General features: G+C 39.2%; 1 protein-coding gene across 2 annotated transcripts in view; it reads left to right on the forward strand.

Moving 5' to 3' along the window:
- LOC127440525 (microtubule-associated serine/threonine-protein kinase 3-like) overlaps positions 1-12,860 on the forward strand; it is a 52,510-nt gene that overhangs the window by 32,789 nt on the left and 6,861 nt on the right. For both annotated transcript variants that reach the window (XM_051697161.1, XM_051697160.1), the window contains 14 exons: positions 1,133-1,208; positions 1,378-1,587; positions 2,257-2,358; positions 3,583-3,715; positions 3,939-4,003; positions 4,165-4,250; positions 4,415-4,623; positions 5,574-5,712; positions 5,812-5,944; positions 8,458-8,623; positions 8,746-8,847; positions 9,119-9,241; positions 9,334-9,437; positions 9,570-9,745. In XM_051697161.1, the coding sequence (XP_051553121.1) occupies positions 1,133-1,208; positions 1,378-1,587; positions 2,257-2,358; positions 3,583-3,715; positions 3,939-4,003; positions 4,165-4,250; positions 4,415-4,623; positions 5,574-5,712; positions 5,812-5,944; positions 8,458-8,623; positions 8,746-8,847; positions 9,119-9,241; positions 9,334-9,437; positions 9,570-9,745 (1,824 nt within the window). The remainder of the gene's footprint in view (positions 1-1,132; positions 1,209-1,377; positions 1,588-2,256; positions 2,359-3,582; positions 3,716-3,938; positions 4,004-4,164; positions 4,251-4,414; positions 4,624-5,573; positions 5,713-5,811; positions 5,945-8,457; positions 8,624-8,745; positions 8,848-9,118; positions 9,242-9,333; positions 9,438-9,569; positions 9,746-12,860) is intronic.

Below are 12,860 nucleotides of genomic sequence, written 5' to 3' on the forward strand. Positions count from 1 at the left end.
GTGGAACACAAATAGAGTTGTATTACTGAATATCCCAGTCCATCTTTTCGATACAATGGTGGTTGATAGTGACTCACCCAAAAGTATAATAAATCCATGCAAATTTTGTCTCATATTGAAAATGAAAATTCTGTCATAATTTACTCACCCTCATGTTGTTCCATACCCATATGTCTTTATTTCTTATGTGGAAACAAAATAAGTTTGTGTTTTAAATGAATAGTTCACCCAAAAGTGAAAATTCTCTCATCATTTACTCACACTCATGCCATCCCAGATGTGTATGACTTTCTTTCTTCTGCAGAACACAAATTAAGATTTTCAGAATATCTCTGTAGGTTAATACAATGCAAGTCAACAGGGTCCAAATCTTTGAAGCACAAAAAGCATATAAAGGCAGCATAAAAGTAATCCATAAGACTCCAGTGGTTAAAAATGTTTGGTGTGGGTGAGAAACAGATTAACATTTAAGTCCTTTTTTGCTATAAATCTCCATTTTCAAACTGCCCTCCTAAGCGCTCCTCTCTCCTATGAGTTCTTATTTTGTTTTTGGTGATTCACATTTTTCATGCATATCGCCACCTACTGGACAGGGAGGAGAATTTATAGTGTAAAATGACTTAAATATTGATCTGTTTCTCACCCACACCTATCATATAGCTTCTCAAGACATGGATATAACCACTGGAGTGTTATGGATTACTTTTATGCTGTCTATGTGTTTTTTTTTTGTTTTTTTTTTGAGCTTAAAAGTTTTTGACCCTGTTGACTTTCGTTGTATAGACCTACAGAGGTGAAATATTCTTCAGAAATTCTTCTGTTTGTGTTCCACAGAAGAAAGTAAGTGTATACATCTGGGATGGCATGAGGGTGAGTTAATGATGAGAGAATTTTTATTTTTGGGTGAACTATTCCTTTAATGAATATCTTTGCCCGTCAATTCAGTGCAGTGACTCACTTAGACCAAGTAGTCCATGCGACTCATGCGTCAATTTCCAAGTCGTCTTTCATGCACTTATGAACATGCAAAGCATGTTAAGATTTGCTAAAAAGAAGTGCTAAAAATTATTATTAACTGTAAATTTGCATTAGAACCATTTCAATTTGATTAAAGTACTTCTTTGTTTTGTAGCCCTGGGAGGACATGTGGGTCCTTCGATAACGAGATTGTGATGATGAATCATGTCTACAAAGAACGGTTTCCGAAGGTAATTAAGACATTTAAATTTTATTTACATCATGGAAGTAAACACCACTGGTGTATAGTGTCATCAGACATTGTTTACTTTGTCACAATTTTGGCTGTGGGAAATTTTATGCAAAACAAATGACAGTTGCTACCTACGCCGTCTTCACTGTATTTCACCACTCTTCCAGGCCACAGCTCAGATGGAGGGGCGATTGCTGACAGTGATTGCAGACTACTGTCCTGACAGTGCTCCTCCACTTGCTGATGGACTGCTGGGCTTCATTCAGCACCAGCTGGTCGAGCTTGTGCGGGACTGTCTGGAGAAGTCTAGAAAAGGCCTCATCACATCTTGCTACTTCATAGAACTCCAGGAAAAAATAGAAAATTTGCTGCATGAGGTAGAAACATATTCCACACCATAAAAAAAAAAGTGTCAGATGTATTGTACAATTTTATTTGTTAATGCATTTTTTTACTTTCAGTTTGACATTTGCATTTGACACAAAAGTGATTGGTTTAAATTGGGTTTGATTACACCCCTGAAGTCCAGAGTTATTCATTTAAAAAGGCACTATTCCCCTAATTTTTCCTTGGAAAAAGACATTATGCTGTAGTAACGTGATTTTGTTGAAAGATGAAAAGGGTAGTAGCAGCAGTAATCTGAGGGAAGGACGGTTAATTAGGGCAAGTGAAAGTCTGTGAAGTCATGAATAGCAAATTAAGGTAAGAGACTGATCAAATTAAGCAAGAGTAAACACGTCGTGGTGCAACAAATTCCATTAAACGTTCCTATGGATGTAGTCTGTGTGCAAGATTCTAAAAGACATGTTTGTCTAAAATGTCATTAGGAGCTTAAAGGGTTTTCATGGACTTGTTCTAAGGTTACTTCTCTGTGTTTTGATAGATATCACAGTGAATTGGGTCACTTATTTCTGTAACTTTTACCATTTGAGAACTGATTACCCCTCAGGTTAACATCTCCTTGACTTCATACAAAAATGTAGATTTTGTTTTTGGACTTTTACAGTCTGTTTGCATTTAATTCTGTTTGTGGTCTGTTCCCTTAGGCTTATGAGCGCTCTGAGAGTGAGGAAGTGACTGTTATTGCCAAACTTGTGAAGAAGATTCTCATCATTATTTCCAGGCCAGCAAGACTCCTGGAATGTCTGGTAAAATGATGATTAACTCTGCAATTCTGGATCAAGAACACATCGGGTCTTATTCACTAACTGTGCGCACGCATATTTGTGCGTAACGCTGGTGTGCAACATTTTTTGCCAAGAAATCGTGATACATCATAAGTTTGCACTTTTATTTCCAAATTTAGAAAACATGTAAGAACCAACCCAAATCATAGGTATTCAAATCTGGTGGCCTTAGAAACATGCCCAGATGTTTTTATATACTTATGATTATTTTTGTTAGAAATTCAATACCTAAGTGACCTTACAATAAAAGTAACTAAAGTGATTTGCGTTAAAGCACAATCTGATAGTTTCTTCAAAATAATTTAGCCAATCATGTGTAGTTTAGGCCTATATAAAAGGTCTTTATTGTGTTCTTCTGCATTTCCTTATATGGAGATGGTTTGGCATGCTCTCCCTCGTATAGAATAGTCCAGATTCATCAACAGTAGAACAAGGGTAAAAACAAATTTATGTCTGAATCTGGCAACCTTTTCTGTGCACATAAGAACTCTTGTACATCAGGGTTGCTGCAGAGTAAAATCTAATTTAAGACATTTTAAGACCTTTTTCAAGACCTGAACAAATAAAATACTATATCCCCATACCAAAACAAACCAACACAATCTCAAAATAAATCAAGTTGCACTTGTGTATATGGTTGAGTAACAATAAAGGGATTTGATTTGATCTTTAGTGATCACTTGTCATAAATTTCTGATATGGCTTAATGATTGTGAACTGCTCTGCAACAGCTGAAAACACTCACAAGCCCCCGCAAGCTTGGAGAAAATACAACGGTGCTGCGTTTTCACTTTGAAGGACGTAGCGCATGCATTTATTTAATTAAATCGTATTCTTTTGAAGTTTGATAATCACATATCACGATTCCCATCTCTCCGCACCCCAAATTTAAGACCTCTTTAAATGATAATTATGACTTGTTGCATCATTTAAGATATTTAAGACTTTATGACCTTAAATTTTGGAAAACTGAATTTTAAGACTTTTTAAGGATCCACGGGAATTCTGATAATTATTAGTGAATGAGACCCGTTATATTTTTCAGATTTGTCTTGAATAAAAATGTAATTTTATAATAAAAATCACATTTGCATTCAAGCATGTTGAAAACTACTTATGCCCTAATAATTTTATATTTTGTAATTTGATGCAATTTACATGATGCGTTTTTGCATGAACTGATAGGAGTTTGACCCTGAGGAGTTTTATCAGCGGCTTGAAGTTGCAGAAGACCAGGCAAAAGTTGGCCAGGGAATCAAAACAGACATCCCTCGATACATCATCAGCCAACTGGGTCTCACCCGTGACCCCCTGGAAGGTAAAAATGTATTTATGATCTATTCTGCACCCTCAGATCCATACGTGTTTGTCTGTAGCCCTATTTGGACATGCCTAGTTTTCCCTGAGGAGGTTAGCTAAATTTGTGTCATTCAGATGTTGTTGGGAAAATTTATTTTGGCCACTTATGTTGTAAAATGTAATTAAATATTGGTTTGAGGCAAATCAATGAGTGATTGACATTCTCTGGTCTTTGGGTTCAGAAGTGGTGCAGCTTGAGCAAAACAACTCGGGCAGCCCAAACAGAATATTGGATGACACTGCAGAGGTAAGAAAATACAGACAATTACTGACATAAAAATGTCTCCAAAAGGTAATAGTAGTGCAGTGCACTGCTGGAAGTCACTAATTCAGCAAAGATTTCAACCAAATTGGCATTGTATTATTTTATTCATGAGAGAGTGTCCTGTCTACTATTTTGTACCTCAGAATCGTACTGAAAGCACAACACCTCGAAGGAAACCTCTGGAAAGAGACTTTGAGACCATAAAGCTCATCAGCAATGGGGCTTATGGGTGAGCTCACACTTCTTGCGATTTTCGTCAAAAGAGTTATCTCTTGACTATCATATATAAATAACTCATAAGCCATGACTGAAGCTAAAGTATTTAAGATTTAAGTCACCAGATGACTCTGAATGTAAATCAGCTTTGATCCTAATTTGCATGATGACTCCCAGGGCTGTGTACCTGGTACGTCACCGTGGGACACGACAACGGTTTGCCATGAAGAAGATCAACCGGCAGAACTTAATCCTCAGGAACCAGATCCAGCAGGTGTTCGTGGAGCGAGACATCCTGACGTTCGCAGAGAACCCCTTTGTGGTCAGCATGTTCTGCTCCTTTGAGACACGGCGCCACCTCTGTATGGTCATGGAATATGTAGAGGGTGAGTCAGAAGGGTATTTCTGTTGCAAATGTGTTCCTTGATCTAAACATATGACTTAAAGGAATAGTTCACCCAAAAATGAAAATACTTTAATCATTTACTCACCCTCATGCCATCCAAGATGTGTATGACTTTCTGCTGAACTCAAATGAAGATTTTTAGAAGAATTTCTCAGCTCTTTTGGTCCATTCAATGCAAGTGAATGGGTGCCAAAAATGTAGAAGCTCCAAAAATCACATAAGTCAGCATAAAAGTAATTCATAAGACTCCAGTGGTTAAATCAATATCTTCAGAAGCTATATGATGGGAGAGAAACAGATCACTTTCACATCCTCCTAGTGTTTTTGGTGATTCAAATTTTTCATGCATACTGCCCCCTACTAGGCAGGGAGAAGAATTTCAAGCAAAACAATTACTTAAATATAGATCTGTTTCTCACCCACACCTATCATATCACTTCTGAAAATATGGATTAAAACAATGAAGTCATATTGATTACTTTTATGATGCCTTTATGTGCTTCGTGGACCTACAGAGTTTAAATATTCTTCTAAAAATAATTTGTGTTTTGCAGAAGAAAGAAAGTCATACACATCTGGGATGGCATGAGGGTGAATAAATGATGAGAGAATTTTCATTTTTGGCTGAACTATCCCTTTAAATGCACCATTTCTCATTTTTACTGTCTGAGTTTGCAACTAAAACATATTTTAGGATGTTTTCCATACACACAAACCTAGTTCGATTCCACCCCCCTAACCCTGTTCCTGCAGGTTTCTGTTCACATAGTATTATTTGGGTCTGAACTGTTTGCTTCATCAATTCGTTAGTGAACAAAATTGAGTTCGGAAACTGCTTTTAAACAAACCTATCTCAAATGAACTTCCAATAGACTCACCAAAAGCTCTAGTGTGAAAGTACCCTTAATGTGAATGAAATTATCCTTGCAGGTGGAGATTGTGCAAATTTGCTGAAGAATATGGGTCCTTTGCCAGTGGACATGGCCAGAATGTACTTTGCAGAGACTGTTTTGGCATTAGAATATCTTCATAATTATGGCATAGTCCACAGAGATCTCAAACCTGACAAGTAAGAGCTCCTTTGTCATGAAATCTAATATTGCATTTATAATGCATGACTACAAATCCTGCAAATATTGCATTCATTGTGACTGTTTCTTGTCCTCAGCTTGCTCATTACATCAATGGGGCACATTAAACTGACCGACTTTGGTTTGTCAAAAATTGGTTTAATGAACATGACCACAAACCTGTATGAGGAACACATGGAGAAAGACACAAGAGAGTTTATTGATAAACAGGTCAATCTACCTACACATGCATGACACACCACAAATACTTCGAGTTTTAATGGTTAACTTTAAATGGATAGTTCACCCAAAAATGAAAATGCTCTCATCCTTTACTCACCTTCATACCATCATGTGCATGGCTTTCTTTCTTTTACAGAACACAAAGATTTTTTAGGAGAATATAGGCCGATATATACATCTGCATCTTACCTACGCCGCAGGCTCCGTGTAGTGGCCAACGCGATGGTTTGCATTTATAGTTCTGCTTTGGTGTCTCTGCGTCATTCTGCGAGTACACAGCCAAATGCTAGTAGGCTATATTAAGAAAATGCATTCATTTCTAAAATAATTATACATTTCATAAATAAAGCAATGTCATTTGTGGATTCAAAAGTATTTATTAAATTATTGTAGCATTAAAAATGAGTCAACGTATGCTGTATTTACATACATATTATTATTATTATTATTATTATTATTATTATTATTATACTTGTTGGATGCCATGCAGATAAAAAATAAATCAGTCACAAACTGTATACTTTTGAGTTGCTTAATAATACATTTTAAACTCCATGCAGAAACCCCCCCTATCAAATTAATTAATTAACTTGCTTGACCAACACAAAATTGGTGTTTTAAAGCTTAGAAGTTGGACTTTACAATGCATCTAGGCAATATAACCAACTCTGAACAGGTGCTTTTCTAATTTGGAGCTGACATAATAGATGTGTTCTGTTTTCAAAACTTATCAAATCTGATTATTTACTGTACACCAAACTGTCAAACATATGGTCAGAACATCACAGATTGGAAAGGTCTCATGTAGAATAAAAAAATATTGTCACTCATATACCTAATATATATCGAGGAAAAGCCCCGGTAAAAAAGCACAGAGTTTATAAGCTGTAAACAGATGTCTTTTGTCGTGTTTCGCTTGTAGCTTCATGAAACACAAACAGAATATAAAAACAGACAAAACGAGTCCAACTACATTGTGACACGATCACTGATCAGTGGATAGGATGCATAGATCTTAAAATAATATTAAAGAAAATGTGCCACTACCTCAGATTTCTGTTTGTCATTCTGTGGGACGGTCTCTTGATACAAAGCGGACCAATCACAATTGTTATGGTCCTTGTTAATGCGACACGCAGTAACATTTTTGGAGAGGCGCACATAAGGCTTCGGTGTAGGCTGTGTCGTAACTGCTGTAGCTACGCGTCGCCTACTGTGTAGGTTCAATGTAGAAGTATAAATCAGCCTTATCTCAGCTCTGTAGGTCCATTCAATGCAAGTGAATGGTGACCAGAACTTTGAAGGTCCATAAAGCACATAAAGGCCGCATAAAAGTAATCCATAAGACTCCAGTGGTTTAATCCACTTCAGAAGTTGATGAAGTGGATTAAACGAATGTCTTCAGAAGCAATATTATAGGTGTGAGTGAGAAACAATCAATATTTAAGTCCTTTTTTTTACTATAAATCTTTACTTTCCCTTTTATTTTATTATTCTTTTGGCGATTCACATTCTTTATGCATATCGCCACCTACTGGGCAGGGAAGAGAATTTATAGTTCTGTTTCTCATCAACAACTATCATATCACTTCAGAAGACATTAATTAAACCATTGGAGTTGTATGGATTACTTTTATGCTGCCTTTGTTCTTTTTGGAGCTTCAACATTCTGGCCACCAATCACTTGCATTAAATGGTCCAACAGAGCTGAAATATTCTTCTAAAAACCTGTTCAGCAGAAGAAAGTAAGTCATACATATCTGGGATGGCATGAGGGTATATGATGAGAGAATTTTCATTTTTGTCTGAACTATTCCTTTACAAGTTCCAATTTGCCATCATTTTTCACCCTCATGTCGTTCCAACCTCTTTAATTTACTGTCTTCCATGAAACACAAAGGAGATGTTTGGCAAAATGTCTGACCAGTTCTTTGCCATACAACAAAAGTTAGTTATTTTTACTGACAAAAAAGCACCATATAAGTATCATTGAAATAATCAAAATGACTCGTGCGCTATATTCCAAGTCTTCTGAAACCATTCAATAAAAGCTTTGAGGAACAGACCAAAACTTTAGTTGTTATTCACTGAAAATATTCCCCTCTTCCATTGCTCTCAAATCTTATTTGCAGTCGAATTTATTTAATCGTGCTGCTTTGCAATTGGTCACATGACATGGAAGAACCAATGATGTTTGGCATCATTTACATCAAATATGATGCAACTTGTCTTTGGTCTATTTCTCACACGAAGTTATCATATGGCTTTAGAAGATTTGGAATATTATAGTGCATAAGTCCTATGAACTACTTTTATGGTAATTTTATGGTGCTTTTTTGTCCTTTTGGAGGTTGACACCTACCATCCCCTTTTGAGAAAAAGCTGCTCGGAAATTCTGCCCATCATGAAACACAAAGAAAATATGTGGTTGGAACGATATGAAAGTGAGTGAAATTGCATTTGACATTGTCCCCTTGTTTTTGTTTTTTTGTTTTTTTTAGGTCTGTGGCACTCCGGAATACATTGCTCCAGAGGTGATCCTGAGGCAAAGTTATGGGAAACCTGTGGACTGGTGGGCCATGGGCATTATCCTGTATGAGTTCTTGGTGGGCTGTGTCCCTTTCTTTGGAGACACACCAGAAGAGCTCTTTGGCCAGGTGGTCAGTGGTATGAATCGCACCAAAGTGTTATTTTTTTTCTCTGAGTCTGAACAACACGTTTTGTGGTTCTACCAGAGTTACTTATCTTGTGCAAATATTGTGCTTGTGTGTGTCCCTCTTATTCCATAGATGAAATAGAGTGGCCAGAGGGTGATGATGCATTACCTGCTGATTCTCAAGACCTCATCACTAAATTGTTGAGACAAAGCCCCTTGGAGCGCTTGGGAACTGGTAGGCATTTTTATAGAGACTGTTTAGCCCTAATAAATGCCTGTTGATTTATGTGATAAACATCCGGAAATAAGGGACAATATACAATTGCAAAATAAATCCTGACAGGGTTATCAGGACCCCAACATAAAGCTTACAGATACTTTACTGTGCTCATCAACTAGCATTTATTAGGGAAAATATTTTATTGCTTATTACAAATTTTATAGGTCTTTTATTCGTATCTTCTTTAATTAAGTCACGATTAAATCACGTGTGATGTAACATACAGGTGGAGCGGCTGAAGTCAAACATCACATCTTTTTCCATGGTCTGGACTGGAGTGGACTGCTGAGGCAGAAAGCAGAATTTATCCCACAGCTTGAAACTGAAGAAGATACAAGCTACTTTGACAGTAGGTGGCTCCCTTGTTCCTTGTCATGCCTTTTTTCTGAATCAGTAATATCCTGTAGAGGTATTTGAACTGTCTATTCATATGCTGTTCAGCACGTTCCGACCGCTACCAACACTCGGAGGAGGACGATGAGACAAACGATGATGAATCTTATCAGGAGATCAAGTTCTCGTCCTGCTCGCATCGCTTCAGCAAGGTGAAATAGCTGAATGTGCATGACATTATCTTAAAGTGATGCCTGTCAGTTGGCTAAAATGGTTAATCAGCATTTTCCATTTTGTTATCAAGCAGAGGTCAAGTTAGGACTTGTTGTTGTTATGTGAATCAGGTGTACAGTAGCTCGGAGCAGCTGGCTTCTCCCTCCATCTTGAGCCTGTCCTCATCAGGGCGGAGCTGTAGTGAAGAGAAGGACGACCGATGGGATGGTCATTCAATGCTCTCTCAAGGAGAAGCCCCCAGACAGCTGCCAAGTAGTGACAGGAAGCAGGATGCGCAGAGGGGCAGGTGAACAAAAGGGACTATGTTCAGAATTACTATTTCTGCAGTGTATATCAAATCAATCAAATCCCTTTTGTCACTCAACCATATACACAAGTGCAACAGTGGGTGAAAGTCTTAGGTGCGTTTCCAAGCAACATAGCAGTATGACAATTACAATAAACATCTGATTTACACATAACACAGTTTACACATCTGTTACACAACACAGTGTACACCTAACAATATACATTATAAACAAAAGACTGTATACAAAAAAATAATATACAGTATACACGAAACAAGAAGAAATTCAATAAAAATACACTGTACCCCCCCCCCCCCATGTAATCAGTGGAAATAAATATGAAGTGTTGTGTTGACATTCAGCTGTCGGTTGATAGTCAGTTGCCAGTGTGTTATTAAGAAAAGTATAAAATGTGAGTCCAGTCTGAGGCTAATAAAGTGCGGTGCTGATATATGTATTGTAATCGATCAAGAGTTCAAAAGTCTGATTGCTTGGGGGAAGAAGCTGTCATGAAGTCGGCCGGTGCGGGTCCTGATGCTGCCTGCCTGATGGTAGCAGTGAGAGCAGCCCATGGCTTGGGTGGCTGGAGTCTCTGATCCTCCGAGCTTTTTTCAAACACCGCCTGGTATAGATGTCCTGGAGGGAGGGAAGCTCACATCCGATGATGTGTCTGGCATTGAAGTCCAGGATCCAGCTACACAGCGAGCTGTTTAAGCCCAGAGTTTCTCATCAAGCTTGGAGGGCACTATGGTGTTGAATGCTGAGCTGTAGTCTAGAAACAGCATTCTCACATATGTGTTCCTTTTTTCCAGGTGGGAGAGAGCAGTGTGTAGTGTAAGTGCAATGGCATCATCAGTGGAGTGGTTGTTGCGGTATGCAAACTGCAGTGAGTCCAGTGATGCAGGCAGCACAAAGCTGATGTAATCTCTGATTAGTCTCTCAAAGCATTTGCTGATGATGGGGGTCAGAGCAACAGGATGCCAGTCATTTAAGCAAGTGGAAGTTTTGGATTGCTTTGGTACAGGCACAATGGTGGACGTTTTAATGCATGTGAGGACCACAGACAAGGAGAGGGAAAGGTTGAAAATGTCCGTAAAAACACCAGCCAGTTGGTTTGCGCACACTCTGATGACACGGCCCAGAATGCCGTCTGGACCCGCGGCTTCACGGATATTCACCCGTCGGAATGATCGGGTTACAGTGACGGAGAGTGAACTAACCTCTGTAGCTTCGGCCGCGAGAGCTCTCTCTGCGTGGGCGGTGTTATTTCCCTCGAAACGAGCATAAAAGATATTTAGGTCATCCGGGAGAGAGGCAGCGGTGTTCATGGCGGAGTTTTTATTCCCTTTGAAGTCCGTGATGATATTAATTCCCTGCCACATGCGTCTAGATTTGGTGGTGTTGAACTGTCCTTCAATCTTGTCCCTGTACTGGGTTTTGCTGCTCTGATAGTTTTTCAGAGGGCATAACTGGCTTGTTTATGCTCCTCCGTGTTCCCAGAAGTAAAAGCGGAGGTCCACGTATTAAGTGCGGCACGAACATCGTTATTAATCCATGGTTTCTGGTTAGGGTAGATCTGTATTGTTTTGGTCGGCACTACATCATCTATGCACTTCCTGATTAAACACATTACGGTATCAGCGTAGACCTCGATGTCGTCATCAGAGGCGGACCGGAACATCTCCCAGTCCATGTGATCAACACAGTCTTGTAGCATAGAATCTGATTGGTCCGGGCGGGTGCTTTCTGTTTCAGTATCTACCTGTAAGTGGGCAGAAGCAGAATGGAAGAGTGGTCCGATTTGCCAAATGGTGGGCAGGTGAGGGATTTATAGCCATTCCGGAAGGGAGAGTAGCAGTGGTCCAAAACCCGGTCCCCTCGTGTGTTGAAGCTGATGTGTTGGTAGTATTTCGGTGCTATTGACTTGAAGTTGGCTTTGTTAAAGTCCTCGGTCACAATGAACGTGGCCTCAGGGTGTGCAGTTTCCTGCTTGCTTATACTCCCATACAGTTCCTTGAGTGCCCGGTCTGTGTCGGCTTGTGGCGGGATGTACGCAGCAGTGATAATGACCGCTGTGAATTCCCTCGGTAGCCAGAATGGTCGACACAGAAGCATGAGAAATTCCAGCTCAGGAGAGCAGAAAGACGTGATAGAATGTACGTTCCTCTGATCACACCAGGATTTGTTGATCATAAAACATACACCACCTCCTCTGCTTTTACCTGAGAGGTCTTTCGCGCTGTCCGCTCGGTGCACGGAGAACCCCACAGGTTCGATGTCTGGAATCTCTGCAGACATCTAAGTTTCTGTAAGGCAGATAACGCAACAGTCTCTCGTTGGAAAGAGATCCATGCTCTCAGCTCGCAGAGCTTGTTGTCCAGAGACTGAACATTTGCCAGTAGAATGATGGGTGGGGGGGGGTCGATTTGCGCGACGTCTTAGTCTGACGAGAAGCTCTCCTTCCCCTTTTTCGGCTACGTTTCCGTGGCCGGGCTGCCCAGACAAAGGACTTCGCTGTCGCGTTTGTAAACAGCGGGTCAGCATTTAGGTATTTAAAGTCCGGATTTTGGTGTGCTATTGCAGAACCAATGTCCAAAAGTTTTTGTCTATCATAGACAATAAGGCAGACAACATCCAATACAAAAAAACATAAGAATTGTAGACAAAACTAACATAAGACTGCAACAATGGATCGGAGCTCGCAACGCAGCAGCCATACTCGCCGCCATCTTGACCTACTATAGTACATGTATACTGTGCATGCATATTAAGCAAATTTTCTGTATGGATAAAGTACCCAGATTACCTACTACAATTGCCAGCAGACCACAATGCATGGAATACTGTACCCCACAAAGAAATGTGCCCGATTTCCAGTGTGATTACAACATGAGTACATGTTTTAACATCTGTTTTTGACTTATTATTTGATCTGATTGACAGAAGTTAAATTAATATTCTGGGTTCAGTATGAGTTAAACTCAATCAACAGCATTTGTGGCACAATGTTGATTATCACAAAAATTAATATCTCGTCCTTTTCTTTAAAAAGAGCAAAAATCAAGGTTACAGTGAGGCACTTACAATGGAGGTGAATGGGGCCAACCTGTAAAT

This window comes from Myxocyprinus asiaticus, chromosome 5 (assembly GCF_019703515.2).
Source record: "Myxocyprinus asiaticus isolate MX2 ecotype Aquarium Trade chromosome 5, UBuf_Myxa_2, whole genome shotgun sequence".
Taxonomy (NCBI): Eukaryota; Metazoa; Chordata; class Actinopteri; order Cypriniformes; family Catostomidae; genus Myxocyprinus; species Myxocyprinus asiaticus.